A 21757-nucleotide genomic window follows, 5' to 3' on the forward strand; every position below is an offset into this window, starting at 1 on the left:
ATTGGTTGTTCCTTACAATAAACCATTAGTTGTGATTCGGCGCTTGTCTTGCGCCACTTTCTTTCGCCCCGTTCATCTGCGCGCTGTTTTTCGTTAAGTCATACAACGAGCCTCTTTAGAGTCACTCGGATTCAGAGTCACTCGGATCCACGCACCCACCACGCATACACAAATGCATTGTTTGGAAGACATTTCTGCAGGGCACGTATAGGCAGCCTGATATCCCATGAAAGCCATACAGGGCCTTTTATTGAATACCTCGTCTAGACACCAGGCCTACAGACGCAATACATACACCGAACTTTTTAAAGTTGGCTTTACTGTAAAGTACAACTGCAGTGCTAGAAAGACAGTATTCTAACATGTGGTTTAAAATCAATCAATCAATCAATCAATCAATCAATCAATCAATCAATCAATCAATCAATCAATCCATCCATCCTTTATTCGAAGAAACCAAAATAGTGTGCTACAGGGACACAGACTAAAGGCTAAATCGCCTGACGAGGACTCTGTCCCTCTGCGGTTCAACAGCGTTGCGTGTACATTTTACGCAAAAGATATAGCAGTTTGAGTACAGAGCAACAGTACAGAGCAAGTTTCCCAAAAAAAAATCTAAAGCAACTTGTCTAGTAAAAGAACATCAAGAAAATAACTACATCCACAATATATACGAGCAAGTTCACAACATAATATAAAGCAGCTGTTATAAACCGATACCATAAAAAAAACGCTTACAGCTGATCAAATTGTTACACCAATGGTACATGCATTTCACATGACACAGTGTATAACTATACACATGTGTATAGTGTTTCGCTAAGCACGGTAACGCCATTCACAAAAATAAAGAAAGCAAGAAAAAAACCCGCTCGCATCTTCCCACGGGGGGAACTCGAGTAAATGCGTCGCAGAGTGGTGGGGGTATCGCGTGAATGTTGCGTAATTGGGTATGGTTTGGGAATGCTTAATTGTTGTTTCGTCTTTATTATTCTTATTTATTGAATGAAGGAGAAGCGAAGGGAAGGAGTGTAAAGTTAAAGTCTGTCTTTATTGCTTGGTGCCGTCAAGCAAAGCGTCAAGTCAAGCGAAAGCCAAGCAAAGACGCCCTTGACTGAATTCCGAAAGTGCGCTCCGCCGCTTATATACACACCGCCCGCGTTCGAGGGAGAGGAGTACGGGGGAGAGACGCACATGCGCACACTTCCGTACACAAGCGCGCGAACTTTCCACGCACCCACCACGCCGTTATCACGTGTACACGCCCTGCCGCCGTTACTGTTGAGCGCGACGCAGCGCACGGGTAGCTACGAGGCATGCGCGCACAGACGCGCTCCCCCCGCACCGCCGCAGCTGTTGTTGAGAGGGACGGAGCGCACGGGGTACACGCGCTCCTCCCGCACCGCCGCACCTGTTGTTGAGAGCGAGGAGGGTACGGGGGAGAGACGCGCACCTGCACCTCGACGCGACGCGCATGCGCAGTGAGCGTGTGGACGGCGCCGATCGCGAGCCTAAGAAATGCTCCGCATTTAAAACAAACCAGAAAATTTCAGCTAGATGGCGTGAACAAAAAATGACCGGCAATATCAATTGGTATAGTGGAGACCCAGTGACTGCAATACATTTTTAATATGCTATTTAAACGCGCTTACTGAACGCGTGAAATCTATTTTCCCATTCAATTTATTAAGTATAAAAAGTGTTTGATATCCAGTTGTGTGTTTGCCATAATTTGTCCTGATTTTCGGCATTCTCCTCTTTTTTTGTCGTATTGAATAGCCTGAATCGTGATCTACGCCCGGCCTGCAAAGGTTATTTTGTTGTATGTACCGAAGCAGCTTAAAATAGTAAAGTTGGTCTGCTTTTAATACATCGTGTTTCAAAAATAGGGGAGATGTCGGCAGACTCTGGTAGTTTCCGTGATAGTTTTCAAAACATCTAAGCACTGTCTTCAGTAGCACAATTATTTTACCATGATTGCCGGACGTCGTTGTTCCATAATCCATAACACAGCTTCGAATAGAACAAAGATTGGTAAAGAAGTTTTTTTTTTTTTTTAACCGAAGCGGAATTCCTTTTGTTAACTTGTACGCGGTGCCAACAGTTCCAGCCAATTCTATTCACAAGTGTTCAACGTGTGCTTTCCATGATAATTCCTCCTGAAACCAAGTGCCAAGGAACTTTTGCTCTCTAACCCTTTCAAGGAGCTGGTTATTGAACATAACTTTAAAAGGGGTGCATAACGGTTTATTTATAGGGCGAAATATGATGCACGTAGTTTTTTGGCATTCAATTGTAACCTGTTATTTTTCACCCAGTTTGACAGGCGTCGCATGTAATCGTTAACGCTGCTTTCAAGTGACGTAAGATTATTTGACGTAATAAAGATATTAGTGTCATCTGCATACATTATGAGTTGTGGTGAATGGGGTATCGAAACAATATCATTTATATATGCAAAGAAGAGGAACGGTCCTAAAATCGAGCCCTGTGGGACACCCTGTTTCAACATTAATTTTGAAGATATTGTACCATCAACATTCACAGTTTTGGTAACGGTGTTGCAAATAGGACTTGATAAGATCTAGGGCAATTCCACGTACACCGTAAATGAACAACTTATTAAGCAGCAGGTCATACTGTATGGAGTCAAAAGCTTTCTTAATGTGCAAGAACAGTCCAAGCGTGTATTTTCGATTTTCCATGTTAGCTAATATTGTGTCCTTGATAAGAAGCAACGCCTGCTCAGTGGAACGCCCTTTTCGAAAACCGTATTGGCTGTCTGTTATTATACCGTGTATATCAAAGAAAGTAACGAGTCTGTCCAAAATAACACCCTCAAAAATTTTAGATAGTGTTGTTAGCACGGAGATAGGGCGGTTTTTTGATGGATTTTCTGGATCACCGCTTTTAAATATGGGAGTGACCTTTGCAACTTTTAACTTTTTTGAGAAGACACCAGTGCTCAAGGTAAGGTTTATTATACAGGGTGTTTCACCTAACTTTAGCCAGAGTTTAAAAATATTTTCATGCATTCTAAGACCACGCAACCAAATGCATGTTGCTACCTTTTCTATGTAGTTTCTCACGCTATTTTTTGTATGTGGCTTAATTAGGTAATTAGCCAATTTTAATTGGCTAACTTTCGAACTAGCGAAGCTAGGCAAAAAATCCCAATTAGAAAGTTGTAGAGCGGTATTCAAAAACCTCAGAATAAACACTTTCTGTCAGTATATTCATTAGGTATTATTGTTTTTCAGCGTATTGAATATGCCCGCGAAATACAAAAAAATACCACGTGACGTGCCGGCTCGCGCGTCTTGATAACAGTGCTTCCAAACGTTGCGCTCACGAACTACCATAGGCAAGCCTCCACTTAAAAGGCGGCAGGGCAGCAACGCAGGCGTTGGCTGCGCCATTTGCGCCAGCGATGTGCTTCTCTCGCGACAGACCGCCAATTGCGATTAGCAGACCCCGCGGTTATCGCTTGTTCTGCCAGAATCAACAGGCTCGTCATCTTCGCCGTCACTTTTTAAACGGCGGAGCGCCGATGGTAGTTTGTGCGCGCAACGTTTGGAAGCGCTGTTATCAAGACGCGCGCGCCGGCACGTCACGTCGTATTTTTTTGTATTTCGCGGGAATCTTCAATACGCTGAAAAACACTAACGCCTACTGGATATAATGACAGAAAGTGTTTATTCTGAGGTTTTGAATACCGCTCTACAACTTCCTAATTGGGATTTTTTGCCTAGCTTCGTTGGTTAGAAAGTTGGCTAATTAAAATTTACTAATTACCTAATTAGGCAACATACGAAAAATCGTGTAAGAAACTACATAGAAAAGGTAGCAACATGCATTTAGTTGCATGATCTTAGAGTCCATTAAAATATTTTTAATCTCTGGCTAAAGTTAGGTGAAACACCCTGTATATCCACTTGCAGATCCATTCTCAGATTGAACAGGAATGATTCCGTTCGCATCGGTTTTTTTCTTAGTTTCGCATTGTGTTTTACTTGATGATGTTCTTATTTTTTGTATAATTCTCTTGCCGTTGTTACGATGATGTGATGAAGTTCTTTTTTTTTTTGACAGCTTACTTGACTTGTTGATATCTGTATATGACATGACTAATTATTGTATAACTTTTGTTCGTTATTTTGGTGTGATTTCCTCCACAAGCCCCCCTTACTCAATGCCCTGCTGGGCCTGTAAGGTACCTTAAATAAATAAATAAATAAATAAATAAATAAATAAATAAATAAATGAATAAATATGCCAGAACTTCGGAGATAAACGGCGCAATTGACTTTATCTCGAACGCCCCGATGTCATCAATTCCTGCTGTGACGTTTAGTTTCAGCTTTCTTATCAGATATGCTACCTCTATAGAATCAGTAGGTCTTAAAAAAATTGTCTCGGAAATACATGTGGCAGACGTCGTAGTTTCAGCATCATCGCTATCATTCCAGCTGTTATATGAACCTGCGTTCACAAAATGCGCATTCATAGCATCAGCTATGGCCTCCCCACATAAATGTTCCTACCGTCTAGTGTAATTGTGATCATTTTGCGATATGTTTTCGTTATCCCGGTAAGCCTGTTGACCTCGTCCAACACCTTTCTGGAGTTCCCCTGTATATATATATAAATATATATATATATATATATATATATATACATATTTATATATATATATATATTGTTCCTTCGCTTTCTTAAGATCTGATGTCAACATATTCCAGTATTTTTTATACTTTGTAAACAATTCCCCATCGCGCTTTTTAAGATACTCATGATGTAATTTGTTCTTTGGTTTTATTCTGGCGTATAGGATTGAGCTCATCCGCGGTTTGCGAAATTTCTTTGTTTGCTTGGAGGTACATTTTTATATCGGAAAAGCAGCGCAGTGACAATCCTTTAATATGCCCTCAAAAACATCATAGGCGTTCTCGGCGTCCCATTGCAGGTAAACAGGGTTCCAGTCTAGCGATTCAATCGAGCGTAGGAATATCCCTAGAGCTTCGTTAGTAATTTTTCGCCGAAAATATAGCCGTTCGTTATTTACGTGTTTGTTTGTAGCAGAAGAAGGTAGTAGAAAAAATATTGGTAAATGATCGCTCAGGTCGCATGACAGCACACCACTGCGACATTCGTATGGACGCATGTTCATCGCGCATATGTCTAGTAAAGTAGCACTGTGCGTAGTTAATCGTGTGGGCACATGGATAAGATTTGCAGCATCATAAGTACATAATAGAGCATAGTTATCACTACAACACAGATCAATAATAATGTCACTCAAGACAACATAAGAATGATTTTCGCATATTGAAGAGGACAAGAACATCTCGAAAAATTCTACAAAGTTGCGTTTTCGCCCTTGCGGGGTCGGTATAATAGTAGCACTATCAGTTTCGATAGCCGAACAGCCAAACATTACACATCTGCCGAGATAAAAGGAAAAATCATGTAATACTTCAGAAGACAGTTCTTCTTTGAAATAAACGGCTAGGCCACCGCCCTTTTTGGTTTTGCGACACAAGTGCTCGGAACGATAGCCATTAAAACGTGGCGCATTATCAGGATTTGTAACCCAAGTCTCTGAAAAGGCGAGGATGTCGTAGCGCTCATTAAAGGATTCCAGAAAAAAGGGTAAGTTCATCCATTTTGTTTTCTATACTTCTGATGTTCATACGAATGACTGCAAATGAAGTTCCAGGGCTATAGAATTCACGATTAAATTCCTCGCTGCTGTAGTAGGTATACCACTAACGTCCGGGTTCGTCGGTCCCGTTGAAGTACCGTTTTGGTTTTGTTTTTGTTTTTTGCATTTACGCGATTTTGTCCAGGTCAGCATGGGTCGAAATTTGGACGCTTTTTGCTTTTTCGTCTTTGCGTGCTAGCAATTTGCAAGAAGCCGCCCAAAGAAATTTCCATTCCACTTATTTTTCCTTTTTGATCGCCGCAGAAAGCAAAGCCTGCTCGTTTACATAGATTGCATCTTTTGCTTCAATGCCCAGAACAGAGGTGTCTACTCTGTTCTTCCGGCATTTTGTCAATAGGCTGTCTCGCTTGCTGCGGTGAACAAACCGTACAATGATGTTTTGTGCGTCCGAGTTCTTTGTGGGCACCCAGTGACACATGTCGATTTCCGTGCTATCAACTTTGATGCCAACGCTCTCGCCTATATGCTGGATGACAGTGAGTGGGTCGTTGTCAGTTGGCACGCCTTTGATCTCAAGATTATTAAGGCGTTGGTATCGTTCTAGGTCCTCGCACTTGTTCGCCAGCCTGTCATTCTCAGCTTTTAGGTCCCTGTTTTGCTTGACAAGCTCATTCATCTCTTCAATTAGAATATCAGTGCCTAGCTAGCGTACGCTAACGCTATACGGTTGCGGATGCCGGTACCGGACTGGGAAGGTGCCAATTCTTTCCGCGGTAACGGGCGCCATACCTCGTCGAGATCGCTCATTCGTTCTGAGGACGGTCGTCCCCCTCCTGTTGCCCGCACGCGCAGGCGCAGTTGTGTTCCGGTACCCACCGCCGTAGCGTTAGAGTACGCTACCCACTACGCTAAAACTCCGAGTTTTAGCAAAGCGGGTAGCGTACGCTACGCTAGTGGCAGCGGGTACGGCGACACAACTGCACATGCGCGTGCGGGAAACAGGAGGGGGACGACCGTCCTCAGAACGAATGCGCGATCTCGACGAGGAACTGAACCGGAACGAAATTATTTCACCCGAACCCGAACCGTATATATGTATATATAGGGAGCAATAAAACTTGGAAGATGGTAGGGAACACAAGAAAACTTCGAACAAGATAGTGAAGAAGGCAAGTCTCGTGCTGAAACATTGGCAACGATCGTGGTGACTACCTTGTTCGAAATTTGTTCTTATATATATATATATATATATATATATATATATATATATATATATATATATATATATATATATATATATATATATATATACAGAAATAAATGCCGGCAGTCTACAACGCCAAAGAAGGCATAGGGGAATGGTTAGACTATGTTTTGCCCGTTAGTGAAGTTATATTTTTTAGTAGTTTAATTTAAGTAGAAAGAAAGAAAGAAAGGAAAACACGCGCCCAGAGTGGGGACCGAACCCACGCCTTTCGATTAGATCTCGAATGCCTTACCAATTCGGCTATCTGGACGACTGTGTTCTCCTTCACTTTCAGGGGTATTTATATTTACTACAACTCTATCTGACGCTTGAGGGTGGTAGCCAGCGCCACTCAGACTATACGGGGAGAAGGGGACCTTCTTTTCGAACCCCGGGGCGTGACTCAAACGTCACGGTTCTGGGCCTCGGTTCTGGCAGCCTTGATGCCAAGGTAGCATAAGAGGGTTTCCCGCCAGTTACCCGCTCATGACAGGCGGTAGACGTTTGAGTCACGCCCCGGGGTTCGAAAAGAAGGTCCCCTTCTCCCCGTATAGTCTGAGTGGCGCTGGCTACCACCCTCAAGCGTCAGATAGAGTTGTAGTAAATATAAATACCCCTGAAAGTGAAGGAGAACACAGTCGTCCAGATAGCCGAATTGGTAAGGCATTCGAGATCTAATCGAAAGGCGTGGGTTCGGTCCCCACTCTGGGCGCGTGTTTTCCTTTCTTTCTTTCTTTCTACTTAAATTAAACTACTAAAAAATATAACTTCACTAACGGGCAAAACATAGTCTAACCATTCCCCTATGCCTTCTTTGGCGTTGTAGACTGCCGGCATTTATTTCTGTATATATATATATATATATATATATATATATATATATATATATATATATATATATATATATATATATATATATATATATATATATATATATATATATATATATATATATATATGGCGACCGAGGCATTCATCCAGGAGCTGTACTTCGTAACGTTGCAGCCCCTTGGCTGCGCGAAGTGTTGTGACCTACTTACCTCCTATCGCGCAACTAGCTCACCGCAGCAATAAGATAAGCGAATTTAAACTGGGAAACAGCGCTTTAAACGAGGACAGCGAAGAAGGAGACACAGACACTAGCGCTGTGTCTGTGTCTCCTTCTTCGCTGTCCTCGTTTAAAGCGCTGTTTCCCAGTTTAAATTATGAACCAACTAGCCCAAACCCAAACTTTAGTTAGTAAGATAAGCGAAGGTTCTTTTGTCGCTTCAGTCATTCCCAGACAGCGTGGACTATATATCTTTTAGATCCTCCACGGATAGCTTTCTGCTTCACGTCACAGACGTCGCGTCAAATTTTCGGAACGTAACTGAGGTATACAATGCCGACAAGATGACACCTCTTTTTTTCTATCTGTATTTTTTTTCGTACACGGCAACATATATACCAGATACAAAGCGAGCCTGTGCACTTCTCGCTTACACAACCCCGCCTGGCTGTAAGATTGGGGGCGTCGGTTCATCGTCACCTCAGTCTTTTTTATCTAGGTGGCGACTCAGGCAACGCTGTATCACTTAAGGGCGCTCTTTATATCAAGTGCAGAATACGGCTCCATGCGGACGATAAAAAGGAAATGAAATCGCAACGCGACTTCGACAGAAAGAGATTGGCGCGCAATAGCGTAGAAAGAGCGCAACGCCCTCCAACAAACAGGCCCCTGGAAACGGCAGCGTTCGTGTCATCACCCCAGGCGTATAAACAGATTCTCGTTGCTAGCGCCTGAGCACTCGCGCGTCTCCCGCGCCAAGCCAGCTCGTCGAACCGCCGCGCTCAGCAATATACCAGAGAGACGAATTTAAGTAACAATACACGAAGGAGTAACACACATTGAGTCGTCGTGTTCTCGTTTCCGGCAGCTGCGACGCCGCGTCTGCGAAGCGAAGCGAGGCGAGATAGGGCGCGGCGCTCTCCCCCCCGCTCGTCCGCTCGTGAAGTCGCTCACATCGTAGCAGTTGTACATGGGAGCTCGCGCTACGTGCGTCAGGATCACTCGAAGGATGGCAACGTCGTCGACGCACCACGATGGAATCGTCGTCCCCAAGGCTGAGATGCAGTCGTTCATCGTACGCTGCATGACCAAAGTGGGCGCGGAGAAATCGCACGCCGAAGCCCTCGCCGACGTTCTCGTCACCGGCGACTACAGAGGCCACTTCAGCCATGGAATGAACCGGCTCCGTGAGTTTCTACAACAGCTCGCTTAATGCACGCGTCCTCTTGTACGCGCTCGTGGTTATTTCATCCGATGCGGATGGAGTTGGAGGGATATACAAATACAAACTGCAATACCGTGGGGTGCGGTTGACGATTAAGATGTGCCGTAAAAAAAAAAAAAAAATCGTGCCGGTAATACCACAATTTCATGCCGGCACGAGTTATCTAATGGGCTCGCTAATTATTTTATTAGGTGCGGGTGGAGTTTGAGGGATTTACATACTACAATACAATGCGGTGCAGCTTACGATAATGATCTGCCGTGAAAAAATATTTCGTGCCGGTAATTCCTTTTGTGCCCGGGTGGTGGAGCTCTGCAGGTACGCGATTACTACAAGAGGGTCGAATGAAAGCGAAACAGCAGAGTGAGTGAGTGAGTGAGTCCGTGAATAAACTTTATTTAGACGAGCTTCAGGCGCTCATGCTTGGACGCCCGCCCGGTGGGGGAACAGCGGAAAGCATGGGCTGTGGTAGAGTTTTCAGAGGCTACAAGTTGGCAGTTCGCCGCGCTCTTTCAGGTTTTGCGGTCGCGGCCTGCGTATGTAAAGCCTGCAGGAGAATCAAGTTTTGTGTTTCAAACGGGGCGGTGCTTTTCTGCGTAGTGGTGTTGGTGGTCAAAGCCCTCGCCAACGGAACGTCAGGCCGTGAAATGGACGCGAAGTGGTCGTTTTAAACACGTTGAAGGTCATTTTAATTTTAATTGATGGACTCACCGAGGGAACCCGTGTGTCCGTCTGTAACGCTTGATGTGTTTTACTTTCGCCGCACAAGAAAATGCTACTAATAAAGGGCGTAGCCTTGAAGAAGTGTCCGTTCAGCAATACATTTGTGTGCTGCAGCGAAGCAAGTGCCTCACTGCATAACGTTCCACGGGGATACGCGGTGCCTTGGAAGGTATCTAATAAGAGGCCCTTTGGGCTATCGTAGTTTGATATCACACAGCTTATCTTCGCCTCAAAAAAGTCCCCCCGCTACGCAGTTATGCTAAGTGGTAATGCCGTTTATATAGTGGCTCGTTGTATATCGGCCCCAGGCCTTCGTATTTTCGTATGTACAACGTCTAACACTGCCCTTAACAAACGAATTGCCAGCAAAACATTTGTGAATAGTAGTAAAGCCTACTTTCAAAGCGCTCAGTGCATGACGGTTCATTTGTTGGTTACTTGCGGGTACATCTTACGGCCATATTTAATAAAAGGGCCTTGGACCTCCTATTTTGGTATCGTAGTTATCTTATGGCGTCTGGGAAAACGTGTTCCCAGCAATGCATTTGTGTACATAGTGAAGTCGACTTTAAAGGGACACTGAAGTGAATTTGTCAAGCTCCCGTTTTTGCTTGCACTGCGTAGACTGGCTCAAATTAGCACACTTTTCATCGTTTATCCGGTTGACAAATCGGTAATTATTTTACAAAGCGCGAAAGAAGAAAAACTACCATGTGCGGTTTGCGGCGGCCGCACCAACTAAGGCTGTGACGTTGAGAGGACGGGCGCCGTGATTGGACGATGCCCAAGGTTAGCAATCACACAAGTTTCGGTTTCGGTTTCGGTTCTGTAAAACATAACCAATGGTTTTGTTGGATGGGCATTCTCAATATCTCAGTAATCATCGTACCGCGCTTCTGCCATGTTGTCGGCTGTAAAATGCACAAGATAAGCCTCCCAGGACGGCTTGTAGTCGTAGCATTCACTAGCCGAGACCTACGCAGTGCATGAACGCCCTCCGCGTACCCGCAGACGCCCAAATGTCATGCGCTTTTCCCCCATATTTGGAGCTTGCCACCCTCACGCCTGTATCGTAAAAAGCGTGTTCGCACCAGGCCAAGGGTCTGTTCATTCTGGCCTGTGCCCAGTGCCCGCAAGCAGTCGGTGCTTATGGCAACAGCACGCCAACGAGAACTCGCTGGCGCGCCAGTGCCAGCCTGCGCGCGTTTTGTGAACTAGTTCGTGGAGCCATGAACGTTGCGGCCCCAAAAAAGGTGAACTCAATATAGAAAACATCGGCGGAAAACAAAAAAGTTAACTTACAAAAAAAAAAGCACGTACCCGCGGGGATTCGAACTCGTGACTCGCAAAACATTTGCAATGAATTCCTAGCGCCTCAGACTGCTAGACTACGAAGCGGGACGCGAAGACCTTGCTAATATAGGGTATATATTGTACAACCGGTTTACACTTTTATTTAGTTTTGGCATTTCAAGCCGCTTACGTGACTATTTGTTGTACTGCGATCGTGCAGTAAGCGTCGCCCGAGTTTCCACAGTAGCTCACGTCTAGCAATTGCATTTCGTAGACGGGAAAGCGTTCGCAGATGCGTAGTCGTGCTGCTGACCGCTGTGCTTGTCCGCCCAGCGCAAAAAAGTGCTTCCCGCGTCCTAGTTTTACGCTGTACGGTAAAAATATCAGTTGATTTTATTTGCTTAGTACCTATATTGACTTCGCTGACTCTTCTCCCGCCTTCAAGAGGCTTTATATTTTCCTACTGGCGTACCAGTTAGCGAAGCGTCGCATGTGCAGCGCTTGTGTGAAGCGACCTTGACTTGGAGCTAGATACAGTGTACAAACAAACCAAGTAAAGAAAGGCACATTCTTCCATTCACAAACGTGTCCTGGCAACGTTTCAACTAAGCGAACGAATTGCGACCAAGCAATTTTTTTTTAACCTCCTTGATTGCGACGACCCGCCGGTGGCCGGCGGACGAAACGCTGGGCCGACTGACTCTGTCGGCCGGGGAGCCGTGCAGTAGCGCAGCCGTGGCGCAGCCAATTGCCAGCTCAGCCCCTCCTGACGTCACACGAAAACGCCACAGAAAATGGGCGAGCGTAAAGAGAGGAGGACAGCGTTTTTGAATTAGTTTTTCTACTAAATAAAATCGCGTAAACGCGCCTAGAGTGGTCGAAATATGGCCTGGGGACTCCGGACTACAATTTGCGCTAGTAATCCCGCAATGTTTACATATCACTTCAGTGTCCCTTTAACGAAGCTTTGTGCATAGCAGCGAGGCTTAATGTTCGCTGCGGAGTTTCGGCTTTTCTTTTTTAACACGAAAGTGCTTTATGCGTGGATACACGAAGATTTGACTGACGTCATATCCGTCACGAAAATGACGCCAGTACAACAAAGCAAGCGGCCTGTAAAGGGTGCAGCCCTGCACACAGGGTCTTCTTGCGGGGAAGCAACCTTTTGTACTAAAGAGTACGTTGTGTTTAGGGTTGTTCGTTTTTCTGTGTACGAGATTTCGGCGCACGTTAAAGATCCCCAGGTGGTCAAAATTAATCCGGAGCCCTCCACTACGGCGCGCCTCATCGCCTGCGTTGCGTCAGCGCGTTAAACCCTACAATCAATCAAATCAATCAAGGGTTGTTCGTTTTCGGGTTTTATATTTTAACACGAAAGCGTTTTATGCCGGGATACACCAAGATTTCACTGACGTCATATCAGTCACGGAAATGACACCAGTACTCGTATCCCGAAGCGACCCGCCTGCAGTACGTCGCTCTCCAAGCACACCCACAAGACAGCCGCCGACCCTCAAATCATGCTCAGCATCAGATTTCGCTGCACATTTCACTTCCGTGTTTTACCAATTCCTGTGACAGAGGAATCAACTAGTTTTTTTTTTTTTTCGAATTCTCGTTCCACTTTTACGAAGTACGCTTATAACGAAGCCAGTTTCCCGTCACGACGGCTTCGGAATAACGAGGGATGTTTACTGCACTATAGGCAGAACTATCGCAAACCGGGTGAGGGTGGTTGTCTTGGATGGCTGTAGACGGTGCAAAGCACGCCGACTAAACAAACCATCGGCCACGCGTTCCGCTGTTTCATTCAGCGCCGATATGAAGGTAGGCGACTGTCGCAAAGCCGAAACTGCGTAAAATCAAACACACGCCCACACAAAAGGCAAGCGTGGCTGAATCCCTTTGCACATACTAATCTAATGCTGACAAAAAAAAACAGATTTCCCTGGTTTTTTAAGGGTGTATTAAATTTAAACGAAATTTCACTTGTATCTTCATACTGATTTCAGGTGTCTTTTTTTTAATGAGCCAGCGCCAGAAACCGAAACTAACTAGGATAAAACTGCAGTTACAAGAAAAATTTCTCCCACCTCCCCTCGCGGGAACCCTTGTGTAGATGCGACGCATAGGTGGTTCCGTCAGTTCCGTTGTTGTTTCCGTTAGGTTGATTCTCCCATCGCGTGAAACGTGCCGTGAACCCCCTGCCGCGGCTATGACGCAACGTGGCGCGGCTATGACGCAATACAATCCAACACAATCCACTTGAATCCAATCCAATCCAAATCCAATCCAGGCCAAGCCAATCCAATCCAATCCAATCGAATCCAATCCAATCCAATCTAATGCCCCTCGCGAGAGAGTGTTCGCTATCGGAGAGGAGAGGGGGTGAGCGTCGGAGAGCGCAGCTCGCGCGACGACGAGAATGGGGGAGGGGTGTGGACGGACAACAACGACGCCGTATGGAGGGACAAGGCGAGAGAATGAGATGCAGTCGCATCTAAAACTCGGCAACTTTCTTCTACGAAGGGGCTGGCAAAAAAATAGTTGAGATAACGCCCTGAAAACGCGTACGCGGATCGTAAGTTCGTGTCGAAAATGAGCCAGATCCTGCTGTTTCACTAATCAAAATTAGCCAAATCCACTTGCCCAACGGGCGTTTGCTTTTTTGGTTTGACTGTTGAGAGTGTTTCGTGGGTGCTTCCTCACCCCCTCCCCCTCTGAGAGTACGAACCAATTCATTAACGTGAAAAAGAAGATACGAAAGCCTTCTTGAGAAGCGTCTTGGAAATTCATGTCAAAGCAATGAAGAGCTTGCTTACTTCGTGAGTGAATTCAGGCGGTCCCAAGAATATTATCTTAGGGAAGATTTCGAAAATCGCTGCCAATGGTGCCAAGAGGACTCACCTGCTTTCTTTGTATAGTTCTATTGTTCTTGAAACCATGTTGCATATTTTTAATCCATTTTCCGCCAGAACTCAATCGCACCATACTTGAAAATCAATTTAAATAAAGTTTTCATACGAATGCCGCATCAGCTTGAGCGTTTCAATTCAATATATGAGCCGAATACAAGCTTATTGCCCCAATGTGGCTGAAATTCACATAATTTTTAATTACTTGTGGCCACAACATGTAAAATATATCATATAATATATAGCTTTGACGGCATTGCATTTAGGTCCGGTAACAAACCTCCGCTTGTTTCTCAAATTAGCGTTAGGTGGAACTGGCTCATTCCGTAAAAAAAACGCCTCCTTTATACTACAAGAGATTCGTGAGAGTGCCTGAACAGCGGCGTGGGGTATGCATTTGCATCTCGATACTACCGTGGTCTCATAAAAATACGGCCATCATGCACGTAAATTGAGGATGAACCGTCTACCTCGTTCTCAAAGAACAGACTGCCCCATGGCACGTGGGCCACCACGACGAAAGGAAGAGGCAACTGATATTTGCATTTTTACCGTTCAAACGCAACACGTCATCCCCTACAATGTGTTCCTAAGAGATCTTGGGCCTCGTGGGTATATACAGCAAACCCTCGTTAACTCGAATTCGCATATATCTCATCTCTCCCCCCCCCCCCCCCCCCCCCCCCCTTATCCCAAAACTTTTTTTTTTTAGTGGGACCAGGGAGACCTCGAAATGTTTACAGAGAGGACACAAGGCAAGGTCCGCTGCAGGCATCTAATAAGGTCTCAGTGCGAACGCTTAGATACCACTACGCAGCGAGCGCGGGCGTCAACGGCAAATTTGAAATTCCCGCCGCCACGGCAATTTCTGATCCAACGTGACAGGCAACTGTGGGAGTGATAGCGTGTGTGTCATCGTGGGGTCCATGGGTGACGGACGTTCATTGGGACGACGAGTAGCCTTGAGAAGTGCCTACAACGACAGAAACAATGCTTCGTTTGTTTCGAAATGAGGTAGAATGTAGCAGTGGCGACCAGCGATTGATGAAATGCACTGAGCAGCTCGAGAACGTTTTTTCTGGGACCAAATACGAACGCGAAACAGGCGCGCATAACGCAGTTCTTTCTTCCGCAATAATAAAAATTATGCAGAAATTCAGAGAATTGTCTACTATTGCGCATCATTCTTATGCCGCTTGTCTTGAGTGTAAGTTCTTGACCGCATTGTTTAAAATGTTTATAATCTTGTCAGACAGGCCATCTCCATTTACGTTGTTATAACGATTACAGTTGGAGCTTCCGCGATATCTGCGTTTTTGTAAAAATGAAGGGCGTTACACGGTCCTGGCTGGAGTGGGGGGGGGGGGGGGGGGGTCTTCGGCAAATAATGCTACGCATTAAAATTCGTTTTTTTTTCTGATAATTATTTTGCCTTTCTTACGAAAGCTCCACTGTGAAGTGTATATTTCGTTACTAGCACTAGTTACTAGCACTACCTTTTTGTGTTACTAATAGCACAAGCTCTTATTTCAGTGACGTGGCCGCACATTTTCGGCATTGCGCTTAACTCCGAACTCCGCTTATCTCGAAAATTTTTAGCGGATTTCGCGACCTCGAGTTAACAAGGTACTATTACTGTATATGATCCGTGTCGAAAATCTGGAAACTATGGCGGACTTTTTCTTCTGCCTCAACAGAGATGTACATCGCGGACATACAGAAGGGGGTGTGCGAGCGTTCAGGCGAGCCCGTCGTCGCCAAGGAGACGGTGGCCACCGCCCTGGTCGATGGCAAGAACCTCCTCGGTCCCGTCGTCGGCAAGTTCTGCATGGAGCTGGCCTTGCAGAAGGCCAGACAAGCCGGCATCGGATGGGTCGTCGCTCGAGGTAACCTCGCTTGCACTCATCGTCAGAACCCACGTTCCAGAAGATGTTTTTTTTTTTTTAATGCGACAGTCTTTATGTGGCGCGGACTGTCTTCCTCCTCCCAGATATTGTGCCTCTTTTTCACCCCCTCCCCGGCTTGTTTGAACAAGGATACCAGGCTGCGCAGGAAGTGATGAAAGTGGTGCCATTTTTCTAACACTTGTCGACAGTGCACAATGTCGGGGCCATAGCCATAACTTTTTTCGGGGGGTTAATATAATGGGAAGTAGAAGTTTGTCCGAAAGGAGCACTGGTATTCACTTAAACGATGCTTTAAAAAACGGGATGGGGGGGGGGGGGGGGGGGGGGGGGGGTCGAAATTCACAAGCATATATTCAAGACGATAGCATCATAGACATATTGCAGGGACGTAGCCAACAAGGGAGGTGGGATCAACTCCCCTCCCTTGGCTACGTGCACCATATCCATAATGTTATCGCCTTGAATTGGCTTGTGCACATGGATTTCGAAAGTCTCGCCATGAAAACATTATGGCCGACATTTATGGAGCGAACTCAGAGCGAAAGATCGACAAAAAACCGCGGGGAAGCCGTCTTGCTGAACAACCGTGGAAGGAAAACATGCTGCTGTTTTGTGCTTCTTTAGGAATAAAAAAAAATCGAAAACGGCAGTTATTTCTTATTTCATTTTCCTTCGAATAGCTAAGGAAGGTTGTGGAACGCCGACGACGGAACGCCGTGTGGCTCTACTTGAGTCCAGTGAGCGAGGTATACGATGACAAGGCGATACCGTTCGTGGAGGTCAAATAATGACACGCTATTGGTACATCTGGAAAGCCAGATTTCCCAGTATTGTTGCTGTAATTATGCCACGCAACAATTTGGCTTGCCTGAAAAAAAATTGCGCTATTTGTGTCTTCTGATTCGTATTTCCGTGATAGCGTTTCATTTGTCCAAGACTGTACTTCCCCATGTATTATTTAGCCTCCGAGACGGCTTTCTTTTATTTATTATTTTTTGCCAGTTTTAAAACATTTTGTTGGTCGTTGTAAATTTTATTCTAGCGTTATACTTTAGCGAAAAATTTTTGTCGCGTTTTATATTCCAGAACAGTGCGTCCGTTTAGCGAGAAATTAGGTGGAACTTAGAGGAATACATATGCAGATTAAGGGAAGTTAAGCACTTACGAGGAACCCCTGAGGCTTTTTAATCGAATAATTTTCTAAAACTATGTTAACCGAACGAAATTAGAAAGTCCTGTTAAGAAGATTTCAAAACGGTAGTTTATTCGCGGCATAAACGGTTAGTGGCAGAGAAAAATGAAGTCTTATCTGAGCACCCACGCGCACAACGGTCGACAAAAACAAACTTGGCGGAACTTAAGGCGGAATTGCTCTCTTGCTTCGATTGCATTCGCGTATACGCGTCGCTTAGAGCAGGAAGCGGATTTTGAAGATTAGTTTATTTTCGCATCAGGTTTTTCCAGACTGAACCTACAGAAACAAAAAAAAAATATGCGGCTGTTGTTTCCTGAATAGGGTGTAGCTTAGCATGCGAATATTGAAACGAATATTGAAACGAATATTGAAACGAATATTGAAGTGCAGTTAATTTTTGTGTCCTCTTTTCCAGGCCGCATATACAGCAAGAAATAGACAGCTGTTTTTTTTTTTTTTAATATATGTGTAGCTGATCAGTGACAAATGTATAGGCACATGTTAATTGACCCGAATCCTGGATCCTGGACCAGGACGGAATTTTTTTCAACTTCGAAGTTTCTGAGAAAGCTGTACAGCTTTACTTTGTAGCCGTAAGGCTGCATTGAAGTGAATGTCAAATTCTCCTTCCCAAATGCATACATTTGCGAAGGATAATTTGACATCCACCTATATTCTATAGACTCCGATAACATGAATGCACGAGCTCATTTTTTCTGCACATTTGGCGATGCTTGAAACTTCTGGTGGTGGCCGCGTCACAATTAAAATCTTGACACAACCCCCTTTGCTGAGACTTAGGTTCTTCACGCTTAGACGGTTAATGATTTCTTTATTATTGATAGGTAATTCAAACCTGACGGTTTACATGCATCAATCAACAAGTGCATGCTCTATCTATATACGAAAAGTAGGTTGCTTATGAATCGGCAAGCTAAACAGAGTTGCTGAGACAGAACACTTGCGGTATGACGTATTGAACGGGCTTAGTGATGCGTTTGTCCTGTTTACTCCCTTGCCGTGCCCCGACCTTTAACAATAGAATGATTTCATCGTTAGCTTAGTGTTGGTTATTCTCCTAAAGCGACACTTCTGATAAGCGCTTTCACTCTTTCCTGCGCGTCTGGAAGCGCTTCAAAAGCTATAGTTATCGCCAGCACAGTGCGGATTCGCTCGTCGCAGCAGATACGCCTTCCGTTTCCCCGTTGCTTTTGTGACTTTCTTTTTAAAGTGGCTATCGAATGGGTTCATTGCTGCAACTGAGGGAAAGGCGGCCAATAGCCGCTACACCGCTCTAATGACGTAATTTGAGCGGTCGGAGAACGCCAAGAGCGGGAAAGAGAGAAAAATCTTTTGAGTAAGTTTTTAAGTTATCTGATGGGCATAGAGCAGAAATATTTGGCGGAGGTAGTTTGCGACCCCATCATCTAAGTACTAAATGTGTTGGTTGACTACGCTCTGCAAGCACTTGAGATTTACAGAAAAGCTGAAAAAAAGTGTTGCAGGGCCCCTTTAAGCCTCATCGGCGAACAGCTATGGAGTTATGGTAGCCTGGGACTCTAGCCAGCGCCTTTTTTTTTTCGTGTATTGCAACAGAACTTCCAAACGGACGCGAGTCCTGGAGCTACCCGTTGACTGTCCAGGGCTGGTCAGTCGAATACGCCAGGTTTATAAAGAAGCTTAACGTGTAAGCCATTGAGAACATAGCTAGTTTCTTTTTCGCTACAGTAAATGAATGTAGGGCGTTTTTTAGAAAAAAAAATTTCTACCACGGTACCCTGTTGAACTGGCGACTTGAAGAGGTACAGCGCGAACGACGTATTTAAGTCAGGTTAATTTAAGTTGAGAAAGGTGAACCCATGAATTAGTAACTGAATTAATTTCTCTGATCCACAACTAAATACCTTAGCACATTTACATTTTCGCCCATTTGTGACCATTTGAAACTCTCATTTAGCGGTCTCAATGTTCAAGAAGATTGGCTTCGAAACTGCGGCAGTTGATCCGATGCATTCGTACTGAGCTGTTAATTTATAACACTGTGCAACGTTTGTTCTGTGCAACTCTAAAATTAGATTGCTAGCGTGAAAAGAAAAGAACAAGCATTAAATTAATTCCCAGGTTCAAACCACTACGGCATTGCGGGTTACTACAGCATGATGGCGTCTTCAAAAGGCTTAGTTGTAAGTATATAAATCCATGTTTTCTTCTTTTAACGGTAAACGCAACTCTCGTAAGCGCAAAAAAAAAAAATGTCAATCTTTTTTTTTTTTTTTTTTTTCAGGGTATGTCCTACACAAACGCATCACCCCTGGTGGCACCATCCGGTGGGAAAAACGTAAGAACGTTTTATTTCAACCATAAAAAATATTTCGTCAAAACTCCGATTTCAACTTTGATTTTTTTTTCATCGTAATCGCGATAGTTTAAGATGAATCGCTGCCTAATTTCAGAAATTCCTTGGAACAAATCCGATCAGCGTGGCTGCTCCAGGAAAGGATGGGGACTCGTTTGTCCTAGACATGGCCACTTCGGCAGTGGCACTCGGCAAGGCAAGTTGTATTGTTCCACCGTGTTTTGATGCTGTTTAGGCTGGTGGTTGGGCCGGCGAGCGTGGGCAGGAATCCTCGCTGAGCGATGACGTCATCGCGCGCGCCGGCACCGCAGCTTTACCGTAGCTTTGCTTCGCCGCGCTCGGGCGGGACTCGTGTCGCCACCTGTCGGAGGCGCGATACGACTGGTACAAGCACGTCTTTGGAAACGCGTCGCAGGGTGGCTCGCTCTGCAGCTTGTGGCGACGAGTGGTGCAGTTTTGACGGTGCAAAGAGAAGAATTAATGCCAAAATGGAAGAAGCTGAAAGGCTGAAACGCGACAAAGTTAATCAACTTCTTAATTAGCGTCCCACGCGTGAGGCCACACAAGCCGAACGGTGGCCACCGAACGAGTTCAAAAATGTTGAACAAACGCTCGCCCCGTTGCTTTCCTGCGACCAATTCCTACCAAAAGCGCCCTCCTTGCTGGGAGGCATGGGTCACACCCCCTAAGGAGCTTGAAGAGCTCTACTGGACCACGCTTTTGAACCACATAAAAACATGCCAGTACTATAGACGATTCCCTGTAACCCAACCAAGAAGCCGAGCAGTCCATTGGCCACGGGTCTCAAAATAAAGTCTCTCTCTCTCTCTCTCTCTCTCTCTCTCTCTCTCTCTCTCTCTCTCTCTCTCTCTCTCTCTCTCTCTCTCTCTCTCTCTCTCCCTCTCTCTCTCTCTCCGCTGCTCTAGGAGTTTCACATCAAAGCCGGTGGGCATGCCTGCACTGTGCATAGTTTGATGACCGAGTGTCCATTGCTGTTTGGGGGCTAACGACGACACCACGCAGAAAACTTGACTGGGTCTCGATGCATAAGCACGCACAAACTTAGCCGAACGAAGAATAAGCTAGGTGGGGCTGCCAGCTTCGCTGTTTGCCTGCAGTCTTCGCTTCACTAGTGCAAAGATGCCCCCCCCCCCTCCCTTTTTTTTTAAATACTATACCATTTGTAGAGGGCCAGCTACTGGGATTACGTGCATTGCCTGTAGCACGTGCATTGCCGGTAGCGCTGGGGGGACTATAAAACACGAAATATTTCGAACAAAACAAACTTGTATTTTTCCCGTCCCGCATGGCCCCTTTAAGGAAAATGCATAATATTTTGCGGAGCCTCAAAGTTCAGAGCAATGCCCCTTTCGTTCCCGTAATGCAGGTTGAACTTCAGCACCGGAAAGGAGAGCAAATTCCTCCAGGTTGGGCCCTCAACAGCAAAGGAGAGGTAAGGCACTGGCACAGTAAACATTTCGTTAAAAAACTACGCGGGGGACACCCGAGCGCTGCTTATGATATAATGAAGGCGAGCGAAAGCATAGTGTGCAATCGCCGGATGGGGTGCGGTGACGCGCCGCGCAGAGCACCGAGGCTCGGTAGTGACTGCTGCGCCTCCAGGTGAGGCTGCAGCAGAGTTTGTGCTTTATTTTTAAGGCGCGCGCGCTACGGGCCTTATGACACGTCGTAGCCAATAAAAATTTCTCTCTCCTGCTTCCAGGACGCTGGATTACAAAACAAGAAACACAGGTCACTGACCAAGTTAAAAACAAATTGTGAACAAGGGAGCCGTAGCGCTCCCGAAACGTCAATTTGTTTTTGACTTGGTCAGTGACCTGTGTTTCTTGTTTTGCAGTATGCTACCTGACCAGACGGTATGCCGTCCAACCATCGACTTCTTCAGGACGCTGGATTTTAAAAGCTTAATTAGCAACTTCATGATTTAGCATTGATATGCACAACGCTTTCTGGGACACGGTGTTCGTATCGTTCCAATATCAGTTCGTTGGGTCCGTGCTTCCGTCTGGGAGAGCTGTTTCGAGAAGAACAGCCGTTCCAGCTAGTTTGCTCAAACTTTTTTTTAGTTGTATTTCAGAACTTCTTCCTTGACTAGTAAATAAATTTCAAATGGTGCATCACAATGGAAACAGGATGTCTGATACGCGCTAGGAAGATGACAAA

General features: G+C 45.3%; 1 protein-coding gene across 1 annotated transcript in view; it reads left to right on the forward strand.

Moving 5' to 3' along the window:
• The first annotated feature begins 8690 nt into the window (after window positions 1-8690).
• Window positions 8691-21757, forward strand: part of LOC144162961 (putative oxidoreductase YjmC) — an 18449-nt gene continuing 5382 nt past the window's right edge. The window contains exons 1-6 of the mRNA XM_077693702.1: window positions 8691-9146; window positions 15813-16001; window positions 19339-19400; window positions 19502-19555; window positions 19671-19769; window positions 20961-21026. Of these exons, the coding sequence (XP_077549828.1) occupies window positions 8930-9146; window positions 15813-16001; window positions 19339-19400; window positions 19502-19555; window positions 19671-19769; window positions 20961-21026 (687 nt within the window). The 5' untranslated portion in view covers window positions 8691-8929. The remainder of the gene's footprint in view (window positions 9147-15812; window positions 16002-19338; window positions 19401-19501; window positions 19556-19670; window positions 19770-20960; window positions 21027-21757) is intronic.

The sequence above is a fragment of the Haemaphysalis longicornis genome, unplaced genomic scaffold (genome assembly GCF_048455015.1).
Source record: "Haemaphysalis longicornis isolate Haplotype H1 unplaced genomic scaffold, Haemaphysalis longicornis Haplotype H1 scaffold_12, whole genome shotgun sequence".
In the NCBI taxonomy this organism is placed as follows: domain Eukaryota; kingdom Metazoa; phylum Arthropoda; class Arachnida; order Ixodida; family Ixodidae; genus Haemaphysalis; species Haemaphysalis longicornis.